Source organism: Poecilia latipinna, unplaced genomic scaffold (genome assembly GCF_001443285.1).
Source record: "Poecilia latipinna isolate Pla-1442-1.1 unplaced genomic scaffold, P_latipinna-1.0 Scaffold3253, whole genome shotgun sequence".
NCBI classification, from domain to species: domain Eukaryota; kingdom Metazoa; phylum Chordata; class Actinopteri; order Cyprinodontiformes; family Poeciliidae; genus Poecilia; species Poecilia latipinna.
The window spans coordinates 39107-54032 of NW_015115869.1; the positions used below are offsets into that span (position 1 = coordinate 39107).

The 14926-nt window shown below is 39.9% G+C and overlaps 1 protein-coding gene across 1 annotated transcript; it reads right to left on the minus strand.

Annotated features, from left to right (window-relative positions):
• Nucleotides 1–892: 892 nt before the first annotated feature.
• On the minus strand, nt 893–12105 carry fgl2a (fibrinogen-like 2a). Its single transcript, XM_015023260.1, has 5 exons — nt 11231–12105; nt 10376–10580; nt 5083–5302; nt 2932–3102; nt 893–2305 (listed from the first exon to the last, which is right to left on the minus strand). The coding sequence occupies exons 1-5, from the start codon at nt 11828–11830 to the stop codon at nt 1990–1992; spliced, it is 1512 nt and encodes a 503-aa protein (XP_014878746.1). The 5' UTR covers nt 11831–12105; the 3' UTR covers nt 893–1989.
• Nucleotides 12106–14926: the final 2821 nt, after the last annotated feature.

Consider the following 14926-nt stretch of genomic DNA (forward strand, 5'->3'; position numbering starts at 1 on the left):
TTTTTTGTTGTTTTACTTTTTTTTATTCACGTATTTTGTAGCCTGAGTGGGTACGCAACATATTAGCATCAGCATTAAGATGGAAATTTATTCTAAATTCATCCCATTTATGGAAAAGGGGAACCAGGACGTAATCCTTCATCTTTACCACAGCAGATTCCATGTTATTAGTACATATTATAAAAGAAATAGACAAAATGGAGAAGCTACGTGTGAAAAAAAAAAATCTTTCTTGCCTCTGTAATACTGATGAGTCAAACAGGTGCGGCTGATTGGCAACCAGGTGTCGCTAATTAGCTGCACGGTCAACGTGCTCTCCTCCCTAAACGCAGGATTCTTGACTTTACACATCATCAAATGGGAAACAAAGTAAATATGGTAAGAACAATTCCTAAACTCCAACTTATTTCTATAGTGAAAAGTCTAATTCATGGGTTTTAAGCATTTAGACTGATTGAGTGGATGTCTGTGAATTTTCTCAAAAGTAAAGACTGTCAAGAAACAAACCAGAGCTCCATTTCAGACTCTACGGGCTTCAGCTGACTTGTCAAATGCTTAATGAGTCTTGTTTTTGCTGAACAAAAACCTCTGTTGTATAAAAGTCGTATGAAAGGAAGCACAACTTTATGCTTCAAAACGTGCTTCTTAGTGAACCTCACCATTTCTAGAATATTGACGTTTGGGCTTGAAAGATGAGCAATAAAGCTGATGAAAAATTCTGTAAGGTACTATAGAGTCGAGTGGGAGGTTATCTGCTTGAGTGAAATTTGGTTAGAAATATGGCAATGTAGTACACGCAAACTTTTTTTTTATTAGTATTATTAAAAAACTGTAGATTTATTTTTGGCATGACAGATTAATATGACTAAAAAATATCAATATGGTAGATGCATAAAGGTCCAAATACATGTATTTGCTTAGAACGATCACAAATATGCACAGTCAACAGTGTATAGACTTTGTACTGTATAACCAACCATACATATAATATAAAAGCTCTGTTGCATCACAAAGTAAAATAAATACTGTACACATCAAAACATGAACACTTCTTTAGTCCATCTTTGCCTTTCAGTGTGTATAAAATTGACTATACGGTGCTATGCAGTTTTCTAACACTAGATAGCAGTATTGTACACAAGGTTGACAAGGAGAATCTCAAAAAGTTTAAAATGTGTCAACAATAAGAGCTGTACAGCGCACCAAGAGATAATGATGGGAAAATAATTGAAACTGTTAAGTGTCAAGAGCAATTTATCAGATAGTCAGTAATCTAAGCTCTACCGTATACAAGTAGAACTATAGGGATACCTCTAAGGCCGCATGTCTTCCCTGGCGAATTTCATAATGTTTAGGATAATGATGCATTACCACGCTGCCCCAGTGTAATTAAACAGTCCCAGCAGGATGTCTTTTATGAGTAATTTCAGACACAAAACTCTATCATAAGCTCCCTCACTTGAGTGGTCGTTGTTAATTATGAAATCATTTACAGCAGAGAAAATGATAGCTCATTAGTTTTTACTACTGGTATGTGCTGTGCTGTGCTGCGTCTCAGCAGGGATTATAGCACGATGCAGCAGGATGAAAGTGGGAGAAATGTCAGGGACCGGTGACAAATTATTCACGTTAACGTCCCGTGGAATATTGCAGCTCCCGGAAGGAGGCTGGCCTTTACGCTTTTTTTTTTTCTTTTTTTTTTTAATAGTCTGTCATTTTTCACAGATTTTCTTTTATTATTATTATTGTTATTGTCATATTGATCCAACATTTAAAAGGCCACGCTCACGTACAGTAAAATGAGATGGCACAATATGATATTTCACAATGATTTTTGTTGGTACTGCAGTCAAACTTTCTTTACCACTTGTCTTTGTGTATGCGTGTGTGTGTGTGTTTATGTAAGCATGTGTGAATGGCTACACGAAAAGGTGTGGGGTTTTATGTTCTTGAATTTTAATCTTCTTGGGTGAAGATTGCCCTGTCCTCTTAAGGAACATAGTTTTTGGGCCGTATCATCATCTTGACGGTCTTGAAGGCCTGCCTGTAGTTGGTGGGGTAGTACTCTGTCGTCATGTTGTGCCACGTTCCCCAGAAGATCCCGTTCCGGACACCCTTGTACCTCTTGTGGTAGTACTTCCCGTTGAGGTTGGCAGACATGCAAGCATCGAACCACCAGCCAGAGCTGTAGTACGCGCCACAGTTTCCAGAGGGGTACATGTCATTGTCACGGTCGGGGGTGGAGAAGAACTTCTGGTCATGGTTGAAGTGCTTGTTGAAACTGATGGCATTCCCAGCTGTTCCACTGTAAGAGAGGATAGGTATTTACTCTTCTAGTGAGGGATTTATGTACACTGACCATTCCAAAGAATGTTGTATGAAGAATGCTCTATGTATATCAAATATAAAAGAAATCTGACTCCCTTATTCAAAGCCTTGAAATTGGGTTTCTGTCTCTTTAAAAACTCCTGCTCTTTCTGAAACTTGACCTTCAGTCAATCATCCCAACATCACTTCTTTACTACCCCCTTAACAATATTTTTACCAGTGTTGCACTGAGAAGCAGGCCGTATAATGCGCTCAGCAGATGTGCAGTTCTGCCAGGTGTTTGCTAATTGCTGCTGGCTAGTTTGAAGGAGCAGAGTCGCAGGGGAGAGCTGCTCTTGAAAGCAAAAGCTCAAAGGCTTGGAAACTGAAGCTCTGAAGGAGCTGGGCCTCGAACGCTCTGTTTACCTAGGCGTGTCACACAGTTGATAAGTTGCCATGGGAGATTCAAAGATGTCTCAAACGTGCAAGACAGAACGCAACACTCAAAGTATCTTTTTATGAGGGAACAATAGAACATGTTGCGCTCAAAAAAGTTGACTGTATATTTGACCACTCTGCAGCAGAATTGGTTAATAGTACATTTTAATAGTACAACCCTCTTACCTGTACCCGCTGATGGAGAGTCGGTAACGCAAGTACTCATTAGCCACGTAGAATTGGTCATACTTTGCATATTCCCGGACACCCTCAAAGTCCTCCAGCTCAATGCGCAGAATCATGTCTTTGGCCTTCGTCAGCAGGTGAATATGGTCATTGCCGAGCCAGAACTCGCTTCTGCCAGACAGATTAGTGAGGAACAGGAGAAAGGAAGGAAACCAAGAGTCAGACATGCAATATAAATGAACTCAAATACTGGCACAGTTAGAAATTGCGTATATTTATTCAAACAAAATTAACTTATCTCCACAAATGGGAGGGGGTGGGGATGGGAAGCAAAGGCAGTGAGGAGTGTGACACAGAAAAATGGATGAAAGAGGTTATTATTTTTTTAGTAGGAGGGAGTGCTGGAGCTGCAGGCATGGTTATCAAGAAGTTACCATGGTTATTTCTTAGAAAAAAACAACAGGGAAGATAAAAAGAATAAAGATATTGATCTGAAAGTTGAATCCAGATAAAGCAGAAGCCTGGTGCGCTTCTCACTATTACTTCTAAACATCAACAGCCTTGTGTGCTAAATAATTGATTTTACTCTGCTGAAAAGTTTGCAGCCTGGGGGGGGGGGAGAAGCAGATTTTGCGTGGGCAGAATCTTATTTTACATGTGAAAATCAATCGGTGTTGGCGAAAACAGGTGGCAAACAATCTGCGATATTGAGAACAGGTGGGCTGCGCTATTGTTATGGCTTGTCAGAGCAGGTCGGGCATTTTAAGTCGAGGTTTGAGGGGCAAAATTGTTAACATACGCACTCATTTCCTGGAGCATTGTCTGTAAATAACCTGCAAATTCTGTGAGTAAAACGGTTGCATTTAAATAATAGAGCTACCTCACGATGAAGGTCGTTGGATGTGGCAACGACTGCGAATACACGTTTAATACAAAAAGCCCAAACATTTTGCTATCCTATAAAACGTAACTTAAAAATGGATTTGATCCCCTTTTTGCATTTAGTAACTTCATAAATGATTTGCTTTTGAAATCATTAATTTACATACACATTTCCACATTAACCTTTGCATTGATTGCAGCTGGTAAGTTGTATAGTTTTCTTGTTACTAGAAAACAGTTAAGTTTTGGACCCAACTAGTAGCCACCAGTCCTTGTAATTATTTTACTTTCTGATGGGTCCTGACTTTTTTTTTTTTTTTTAGTATGTCTGTTAAAGCAAAGATTAATAATTTTTGGTCAGTTAGCTCTAAGCTACTGTTTAGTTCCAACCAAGTTTTAATGTGTACAAGGTATGTCAAGTTCTACCAGTGGTGCTTTCACAATTGAAGAACCATTGCTGTAGAATAATCCAGTTAAACTGATAATTGTAAATATGTTTGATTTGCTGGAATGCAGTTGAGACTCCAGGCATCGCGTAGCGCAAGATATGCGATGCCTCAAATGGGACATCACACAATGCTGATCGACTTTACAGGGTGGACTCTGATTCAGATTGACAATACACTGACAGCTGAGTTTTTCTTTTTCTTTTTTTTTCTTTTTTATACCGTCTCCACCACCCAGTGTCACACGCGCATCAAAACCCATCACTGGCAGTTTCTGATCTTTAATGCCAGAAGAACAGAAGCGTCAATTCGTATAGAAAACATTGACTTCCTCATGTCACTACTGCAGTAAAGTGTTCTCATTGCAAAAAATTGAACCAACCTCATAACTGAATTTTTTTTTCAATAATGACGCTGCCGGGATGGGAATTTTCTGCACTGCCTGCATTCCAATATTAAAAGCGTACTCTGGTTTAGTGCCACAGTCACCATAAAAGTGAGGAGTCAAGCTTCATAAAGCGCTGCATCCTACAAATCGTATAATGCTTTGCAGTTGCAGATTTTATTAGATCCTCCATGCTGTTAAATTCGGAGGTTTATAGTCCAGATCTCTGTCAGGTTAAATTAACCTTGATGTAAATAGAGTTATTTCTCATTCCATACCTATGAGGTGTTTACTACAACACCACAGTCGGCATGCTGAGGGGCTGCACTATAACCTCTTTTGTGACCCTATTTGAGCACCATCTTTTCCTGCGTATGAGTTTAACAATGTGCCTAACTGTTGCATTTTTATACAGCTTAAAAAAAAAAAAAAACATACCTCAGGTTCCCAAACCCTTTCTTGTACTCAGTCCATGTGCGGTTGAAGCTGACGGATCCGTCGAGGCGCTGCTGTATGACAGTCCAGCCACCACCGAAGGACTCCATTTCACAGAAAACCTCAAATGTTTCATTGCGAGGGTCAGGGGTCACTCTGTACACACCGTTCTTCCTCACCTCCAGGGCGTTATAGTCCGAGCAGTCCCGAGGGGCTACGATGACTGGTTGAAAAATTGAGAGAAAGCAAGTTTTTACTGAAAAAGTATTATTCTCTATTAAAGCAAGAAATTGTAATAACAGTCTGCCTTCACAAAATTCTCTTACGAAAATGAGTGAGTCTAAAGGAATGGTTTCAAACTAAAGTTTACTATTTTGATTTGTTTGATTCTCAATCAGTCTTGAGTAAATTACTCTGGTAAACATCTGAAGCCACATTCTACAGATCTCGCTGTTTAACTTACAAGAACTGTATCATGAAAAACTATAGTTTTTAAATCTTGATGTACCTTGATAGTGATAATTAGCATGCCTACTACACCACATTAGAGAGAACATGCAGTTGCAATGTTAATGTTGCAATGATTCTATTGATCACGATTGACCTACAGTATATATTTCTTACTCTACTTCCTTTTCTGTCATTACAATTTCCCCATCCCTCTCACCAAGTGTTGGCGTCTTGGTCCCAATAAATCTAACTCTGTGGGCATCAAGGACAGTGAGTCCAGGCAATAAGCCAAAAAAAAAAGAGGAATGTGGCTGAAGGGAGCCTAAATGAATAAAACCCTACTAAAAATTGCATCCAAGCCGTTCTTTGCGATTGTGATATCATACAAACTGATATAACCAATATTGTGCATTCCGATATTTAAGTAATCTCGTCAACATTTGGATGAAAATGTTGGACCAAAAATCAAATTCTTATCCGCTGGCTTTTTTCCCTTCCATTTCTTTTTATTCCTGGGTTTTGTGCTCTTTTTATTCTGCGCTGCACAGCAAGTCAAGAGTCCAACCTAAAAATATGAACTGAAAACCCTGTGTCAGGCAGCATTTATGAACTGACAGGGACGGACGTGTCAAAAATCGGGAAAGTGTGAAACTGGATTAGAAAAGCATACTGCCCTCTGAATTCATTTTGACACTGGGTGAGCAGCATGTGGACCCCACTTGAGTTCCCATTGTTGACGCTGTTGACTCACTGCTGGGGCTGTTCGGCAGGATGGTGAATTAAAACTGACATAAACCTCAGGTAATGGGAGGGGAAGTCTAGACTGAATAATGTGTGTTGAGTAGAAGAAACGTGCTGTTTCCAGATGCTCAAAGACTGATTTACTTTATTCTCCTACTGCATTTCAGAAGGCACTTAATCTGCAAAAGGTCTGCTGGTGGCGAATCTCAGTATGGAGAATGGTTTAAAAGTCAAGTGTGAGGTTAAATTGTACCCTTGTCACAGTAATGGCTCTGTCAGCACTTGGCATTTAAAGTATTGACCTGTAAATTCTTCCTATGTCCTGTTCACTTTGTGTCTAAGTGCAGTTTTTGCACTTCACTACTTCCTGTGGGTTTGTCCCCATCCATTTGACGCGGCAGCCAGTGTCCCTGGATGGACCAGGTAGTCTGGCACTGAGCCTATAAAATCATTTAACTTTAGTATTAGTCATTTACTGATGTCTGAAAGACTGTTAAGTGTCGCTGATTGTTGAGTTACATTAGAGCTCTGAGTCATAGCAATAGAAAATGGCTCTAATAGTGTCTGCAACAACCAAAAGAAAACCCCAGGACCCTCTGGTTGCTATGCAGTTTTTGCTTCAAATTTGCTATACTTTATAAAAAAGCGGACCTCAATCTCCAGCTGAAGTCACCCCCCGTTAGCTTAAAACATCAAATGATACCGGCCTGAGATTTAAAAATATAGTGCTGTTGAAAAAAATAATGTTGGTGCTTATTTTTTTTACTTTAAGCCTAAAAATAAAAAAACTGTCAGACTTAATCATATGCTTTTGAGCATTACTGACATTAACAAGCTGGTTTTCTTTGCAGTCTTTGTCTTTCACTCATTTGCTTGGTATGTGAATGTAAGCTGATTTGTCTGACTGACTGACATACTTATCAAAGACATTTAAACTGCTTAAAAACCACATTGCCTGTTCACACGGACTATTTTCTCATCATGAAAAATAAATATAAAAACAAGACAGTTGGCCTTCTGAAGATGGGGAGGGTGAAAGAGACATGTTTGTATTATGAAGTGATGGCTTTTTTCCCCTTTGAGTTGATTGTAAGATCAAAAAAGAGCAAGAGTGTGGATGGACTCAAACTCATCAAAGAGAAAACATCCAGTCATCACATTTGCAGAAAAACACATTGTTGATTACTGAGTAATTGTGGCTTAACGCTTGAACTGCTATCGGCTTGCCTTGAGCATTTCTTCCTTGCAGAAATATGCTTATCGGAATTGGCAGCAGGGATGAAAAGAAATGTTTACAGCACTCTGTCAAAATGCCTTTATTGCTCTTTTAGTATTGTTGGTCTGTGAAAAATTTACCTAGACTTAAATGGCACTGTTGGTTTATGCTGTGACCATGGTAACTCCTCCATCAGTGGTGGATTATGCTCCCGTTTGTGACTCAAATACCGTTGTCATGAACTGGTCAAACTGGTCATCTTAGGATGAAGGTCCAATGATGCAAACTAGTAGTGGCATACGTTTTTTCCTCAAATTATCTAATTTGTAAATTTTTCAATTAATTTGAAATGCTTACTTGCTCAGTACTGGACAGTTGAAAAGAAAAGAGATCTTTTCACACACACTTGCCTTTATGAATGAATGTTGTACCAAAAATGTTAAAAATAAAAGAAAAAAAGATTGTGTTCATAAAGGATGAAAACTGTTACCAGTATTTTCCATTTTAAGATTAGTTTTTACCCATGTGAAAGATATTAGTGTTGCATCTGTGCAATATATTTGGTAGCTCTGAGCTGCGGTGCTCATACAGAATCTGACGGGTCCAAATACATCCTTAGCAGCCTGGCTTTGCAGGTGATCATACTTTCTGTGATAGAGTATCAAATACAAGGAAATATATTCATGTGTCATGGCAATGAAGCCCAGTAGAACTTTATATGCAACGTTGTTCACTTGATTTAAAATGTCTGCATGAAACCAGATTTAGAAGTTACGGTAAACATTGGGATATGTTTGGATTGTTCTCCTAAAACATGAAAGGATGTAAATATCTTAAAATATCATTAGAGTTCAGACGCAATTAAATATTTACCTAAGGCCGTGTTATGAAACGGCTCCTTCATCAAACGATGTTTTCCAATTTCCCTTGTACCAGCTGTTTTATGTCCTCACTACTTTCTGGATTGACATGAAGCAACATTAGGCAAACATCCTTAACCTGAGGGAGACCGACTTTCATTTTTTTGAGCTTGACGTGATGGATGGTTGTGCAAAGACGAGTGTCACTGGCTTGGTGAGCCATCCATGACTTGTGCAATGTCAGGAGAGCCGCCTCAATGACTGCTTGTGCTATTAGCAAGTCCTTCTATGCAGTAAAGTGTAAGAACATAACTGCCAAAAGAAGAGAAGCGAGGGGAGAGACATGAACTGGAACTGGAACGAAAATTTAAGAAGGTAGAAGTTTAATAATGAGCAACAGAGATAGAATATGAAATTGTGAAATTAAAAGAGTTGAGTTCTCTGGAGGGAAAAAAAAGTAAATGAAAGAACAAGATGACAGGAATTTGGAGTGAAGTTGGGAGATAGAGGCGAGAGAAGGAGACGCGATTCCCTTCACACCACTGTCCCAGCTAATCTTCTTAGAAATAGGCTCACATCTGTTTTCCACATGAAAGCCTCAATACAGTGTCGCATCCATTCATGCAGCATCAGGATATTATTCACTTTGTTGTTTGCATTTCTGCTGTGCTCTCATGCAAGGAGTCTTTTACATCAATGCAAAGTGGGATGCATATGGGGTTTAGTTAGGTTGTAGCTGTTATCAATAGATTTATGAGAGATTATAATAAGATTTTACATTAAAAGCTTTTTTTGAACTCTTTGCACAGTGAAGTCAAGTATGTTTATTTCTTCTTTTTTTTGAGTTGCTCCGTATGAAGGATAATGGAGGGTCAAAGCACTTGAATTAGTTATGTAAGAGCCAAAGAAAATGCAGTTTTTTGTGCCTGACTGTCACATTGTTTCACTCTTGTTCATCATGATCAACTTGAAAGAATTTTGCTTGTTTAAAATAAAGCCAAGATGGAATTCAGTGCTGGATATTTCCAAGTCTAATCCAAACATATCTCCTGCAAATTGCTTCAGAGAGGGTTTGTATACCCTGTGGGAAAAATTTGAGTGTTTTCTGAATCTAGATTAGAATGGAAAACTGTGGCGGATTATAGAACATATTTGAATTTCCAGACTTTGACCTCTGCCCCTTTGTCTGCAAATTAGCCTTTAGCTATAGCCTATAGCGAGGACAATGGTTTCTTTTAAATGTAACATTGTTTTATGTCTTGTCCCCTAATCCATCCATTTTTCCATTCCATCCACCTATTTTAGCCATCTGTCCCTACATTCATTCTGTATTTCATTCCAGTCATTCATTCATCCATCTACTACACACACACACACACACACACACACATCCCAGAAGGAGATGAATAGTGGTCCGTCCTTAACCTTATGCGTTATATTGTTAAAGCCTGACTTGTGCTGAATGGCCTATGAATATTTGAGTCTGAAATAGCATAGACTGACAACACAAAAAATGTGTAGGGTCCTTTTCATACCGCCTATTAAAATAGGGATGTTTTATGGGAACTTGTAGTGTGGATGCTTTCACTTCCCATTTCAGTAAAACTGAAGTCCTTGTAAGGTTACGGCGTTGGAGCAGAGTTTGTTTTTTCAAGTGATTGCAGGGTCCACTTTGGAATGATTGGACCGCCACTGTGCCAGAAAATTCACCTCAACACAACTCAAAACTGCATGAGTAATGTCAGTGCTGAAGTTTACATCTGTGTTGAATTCGTGAAGTAGAAACAAAAAAGGCAGGGAGCGCTCTTAATCTTCTTGGCATTCATTGCAAAACATGCATGGGAGGAGAAGACAACGATAAGAACCTGTTTAAATGACAAAGACTGGTGCGAATGTTGTGCTGTGAAAAATACATCCAAAAGGGTCTTGTGAATGTTATGCTACAAGAATAACACAAATATTAGAGGATTAAAGGATTTAAATTATTTACATAATCACCCCCCAAGAATCCTGAAAGAAGGCTGCTTACACTGGGGGCTGTTCTGCGCTGCGCACTGGGTAGTACAGCTGGAGCTCAGCTTGTTGACCACTCCGGTGATGTTCTCCACCCGTCTGTCCACCATAGCCTGCACGTTGTCAATGTTGAGCAGGTTTAGTCCCTCCAGTCTGCCCTGTAGAGCCGATATCTGGCTCCTGGCATTGCGCAGGCTGGCCGACATCCTGTTCAGTTTCACCTGAGAAAAAAAGGCCGAAAGCGGGAGTAAAGAAAATTGTTCTTGGCACTGACTACAAAGCAGGTGGATTATTACAGGCGCCAGCCATTGTGAATTTCGGAATGGGAATGGTGTCTGTGCGACGATTGGCAGTCTGCCAATGAGGCTGTGAGAATCAACAAGCTTGCCGCTCGGCTCCCAATTTCAATCGCCATTTCGGCTGTTGTCTAATGCTGATTTCCCATCCATGTTTACAGTAGTAGGAATTTTCCCTGGTGGAACGATGTCAGTAAAGACCTTGCAGGTCTTTAAGCATCTGGTCTGTTTATGTTTCACTTGGGGACATTTGACTGGGCATATCTAAGGTGTTCCCATTGTTTCTACAGCTCATCTTTTGTCCATTTAATTTGGCAATTCTGTCTGAGCTTTAAAAAGAGGACTAATCTCATAGGTGTACTGAATGTGATCATATTTATGATGGAAGTACATGAAATGGTGCATTGCTGTCATTGCAGTGCTTGCATTGCCCCTATAAACTATGGGGGTAGGAGTTGGGGTAAACCCAAGCTGTCACATGTTACAGGTCAAATTTGTCACGGTGACATTTTGTTTAGGTTAAAGTGAAGAGCACATCAAATATATTTTTAATTTTGAAGAAGCTTGCCTCTTACCTGCATCTCTTGCATACTGCTTGGGCTTGGTGTGATTTTCCCAAAATTGGAACCTTGCCCCAGTCTGGCACCGTCCAAATTAGCTCCAGGCACCATTCCATCTCCCCTCTCCTCTTGGCTGGACCCCCTCTGAAGATCCAGCTCTGCATCTTCTCCAGCATCCCCTTGAATGGGGATCTGTGTCTGCCCCTCGTCTGCTTGCTGATATCCAAAGACCCTATTGCTCCGCTCCCCATGGCACTCCTGGCACCCGCTTTTCAGCTTGTTCACCACCTCTTTGAGGCTCTGCAGCTCCTTCATCGTCTTCTCCAGCAGCCTGAACTGCTTGGGCAGCTGAATGGTGAGAGGAGGCAAGGTGAGCTGGTAGGGGCATTCCTCGCTGTCCTCTCCCCCAGCTCCAGAGCTCCCACAGTGGCCAGAGGGTCGAAGTTTCACAGGACAAGAGGTGGGGTGACCAGATTCAGATCCAAGACTGTAAGCTCCTCTGGCGTCCCAACGCTGGTGAGAGTTGACGGAGTACTCTGCTGTCAGGGTGGTTTGCGGCACCAAGGTGGCCATGAGCAGGAGAGTGGCACAAATGCAGAGCAATGTTGTCCTCATTTTAGCAAGATTTGTAAAAGCAAAACAAGCCTGGAGGTTGACAAGAGTGCATGCAAGTGCCTCAAAAATCAACTTGCAGTTTGACGGAGTTGATTTTAGGCGAGTATTTGCCTGAAGATTCTAAGTAAAAAGCCTGGAAGACCCCGCGTCCAGTGTCTCACTGGCTTTGGTGCGTCGCTCTGTTTGTATCTTTCCGCGCGTTTGTGTGTGTGTATGAGTGCAGCCTGCAGGAGGAAGAGAGCGCAGGGGAACTGCTGCTGCCTCAGATAGCTGTGTCATTAATATCAGGACATGGGAGGGAGGGAGAGCTAGAGAGAAGGATGGGAGAGAGCGAGTGCTGAGTTTAGGAGGATGGGAGGGGCAGTACTATTGTGTATTACAAAACACTTTCCACAGCATTGAGAGAAAGTATTGACAGCCTCAATACTTTCTCTCAATGCTGTGGAAAGATTAGAATGCTGAGAAAGATCAGAGTGGGGTGTGACATTGGGAAGGAGAGGCAGTAAAGAGGTACACTGGAGGCGTATAGTGAGAAAAGCTGGGTCTTTTACTGTCATTCAGGTAATGTTGCCCACTTGCCTCACTGCGAAGGCAGCTACTTTCTCAAAGGAGCAAAGCATCTGTGCATATTAATTATCAACTCAGCAGACAATAGGTGAGGCTGTCTTCATGCTTTGGGAAATTAACTGTCTCTAAAATTTCAAGACCCTTTTAGTGAGCCTGTTCAAACTCTTGAGCTTATTTGAATGTTCCCCTCATGTCTCAAAATTAGGTTCTGGAGTGCACACTCTTAATTTTCTGTGTAAATGTTGGCTTTTAATTTGTTGGCATACATCTGTTTATGTATATTTCAGCCTTTCCTACCAATTCATTCTGAAGAAACGTATCTGAAATATATTTTTAATTCAAATCTGACTTATGGTCACCAGCACTTCATAACAATGTTTGGGTGCTATCCACTCTGGTTGGATGTAACTGTAAAGATCCCTTATGATGTGCAAGATTTTAATTTTGTCTAAATTGAGGCCATATAAAGCTTTTTACAGCAGCAGAAAACTGTTACATTGCGTATAATGCAATACTTGTGTGCAATTTACCTGAAACCAATCATGGCAGTATAGCAATATGTAAAGATGCTTAGCTATGACTTATGAATTTTGACTCCAGACGATCCACATGGGTTTAGTAGAAAAAGATTGAATATCTGGGAAAGCCCCTAGCTCACTTTTAAGAATGATGGAGGATTTGTGATGCTGAAGACATGTTTGTCTTCTAAAGACTCTGAAAATCACTATATATTAAATGCATCATGGACTCTTTAGTACTAGAAAAGATATGATCCAAAACATATGGCAGTATAAACAATGAAATTGACAAATTTGTATAATTTCTGTCTTTTGTTTGTTCATCCTTGCATCAAATGTTAACTTCCTAGTCTTAAACATATGGTTGGTAAACAAAATACAAGAGCTATTTTTTCAAATGGCAATTTGGCAGAACTTCAGGAGAGCTAACTAATTTGTAGGCTCTTCCTTGTTCTCCAAGGCGCCATTGGCTGATAAGATTGCATGTTTTAATTGCTGTGGTGTCACTAGTGATGGGTTTATGAATTGGTTTGTTTGCTGAAACATAAACAATCAACAATAAGACAATACAGTCTTGTTCAGCAATAAACAGCAGACTTGTTTTGTATCTCACAATAAGATATATAGTTTTCTTCCTCTTTGGAGTGGGGAGTTGTTTAGAATTGCCATAAATGAAATAACACTTTGATTGGCATGTTCATTAAGTAACCAGCTTATAGAAATTAAAAGACTGCATGAACAAATTAATTGTGCAGAGTTGACCACATGTTCTTCATGAAGCAATTCTCTTCATGTTATCTGCTTTGAGTTGATTTCAGCTTGCAATAAAATAATTTTTTTTTTATGTAGAAAAAAAATGGGATGGCGTATTAGTTCAGTGGTTTAAAGTCACTGAAAATGGACTGGTGGCTTCATTTTTTAACTATTATGGATATTTTAGATGAGCTACAACTAATTGTTGGACCTTAAATTCAGAAGAAGTGGCTTTGGAACAATGGAGCAGATTTTTACCCTTGCATAATTGCAGAGGGAATCTCGTGTGTTTTGTAGATCAATAAATAAACTGACTATTACTGGATCATTATATGATGGCATAATGTCTTCCAACACCATCTAAAGAAAACAGAAACATGCAATTCCTTGACAGAGAAAAAAGAAAATGGAAGTCTGTGAATACAAGACACTGAAGTGACTATCTCATGAACTCTGAGTAAAGCCACTGATCCTCTGCATTGAAACGACTATATCATCACCAATTTTTGGACATTTTTATCCAGGTTGCTGGAGATGGAAATTTTCTGGGGGTTTTTCTTGGATTTCTTACCTCTTCCTTCTTTCTTCAAACTTTGATAAGTTGAAGAAGATTGATGGATGATTTCAGTGACCGAAGTGTCTCAAGGCTTTCGTGGAAAAAAAAAATACCTCTAAATGGATAACATAACAAGGAAACTTCTCATAAGAAAGGGATTCTTTCTTGCTGTAGGCTCAAAAAGCAGAAAGGACATGAAGGCATAAAGAGGTTTTGTCCCTATCACGCAGTGCTATGCCTCATGGCCGTCTTCATTTTTTTATTTTCTTACCCCCCTTCGGGTGTAGACTACTAAAGCCGCCGGCTTCTTTTTGATATACATGCCACAAACCTACTGAACTTAAACTCATATTCATTACTGATTGCATCCCTGCTTTCTGGGGCAGGGAAACATAAACAATCCCTGCATAAATTCCTTTTTAGTGATTGTTTATCCCTCACTTCAAAGGTGTGCTGCCACATGTAAGCCTCGTGCAAGCATTTCAGGAAGCGGCCAATCCCCTTCACTGCAGCAGATCAGTTCTGGCAGCAGAATAAGAGAGGGTTGCAGAAAGCGCCTCGGGCTGCTTCTCACAGATAAATGCTCGGTGTACAGCCAGGATGTTTGTTCATTCACTGATGTCATCTGCGCTGCTAAAACATAAACACTGGCAGCTAACAGGTATGGAAGTAAATATGTGCCATCAGAATTTGAATAAAAAA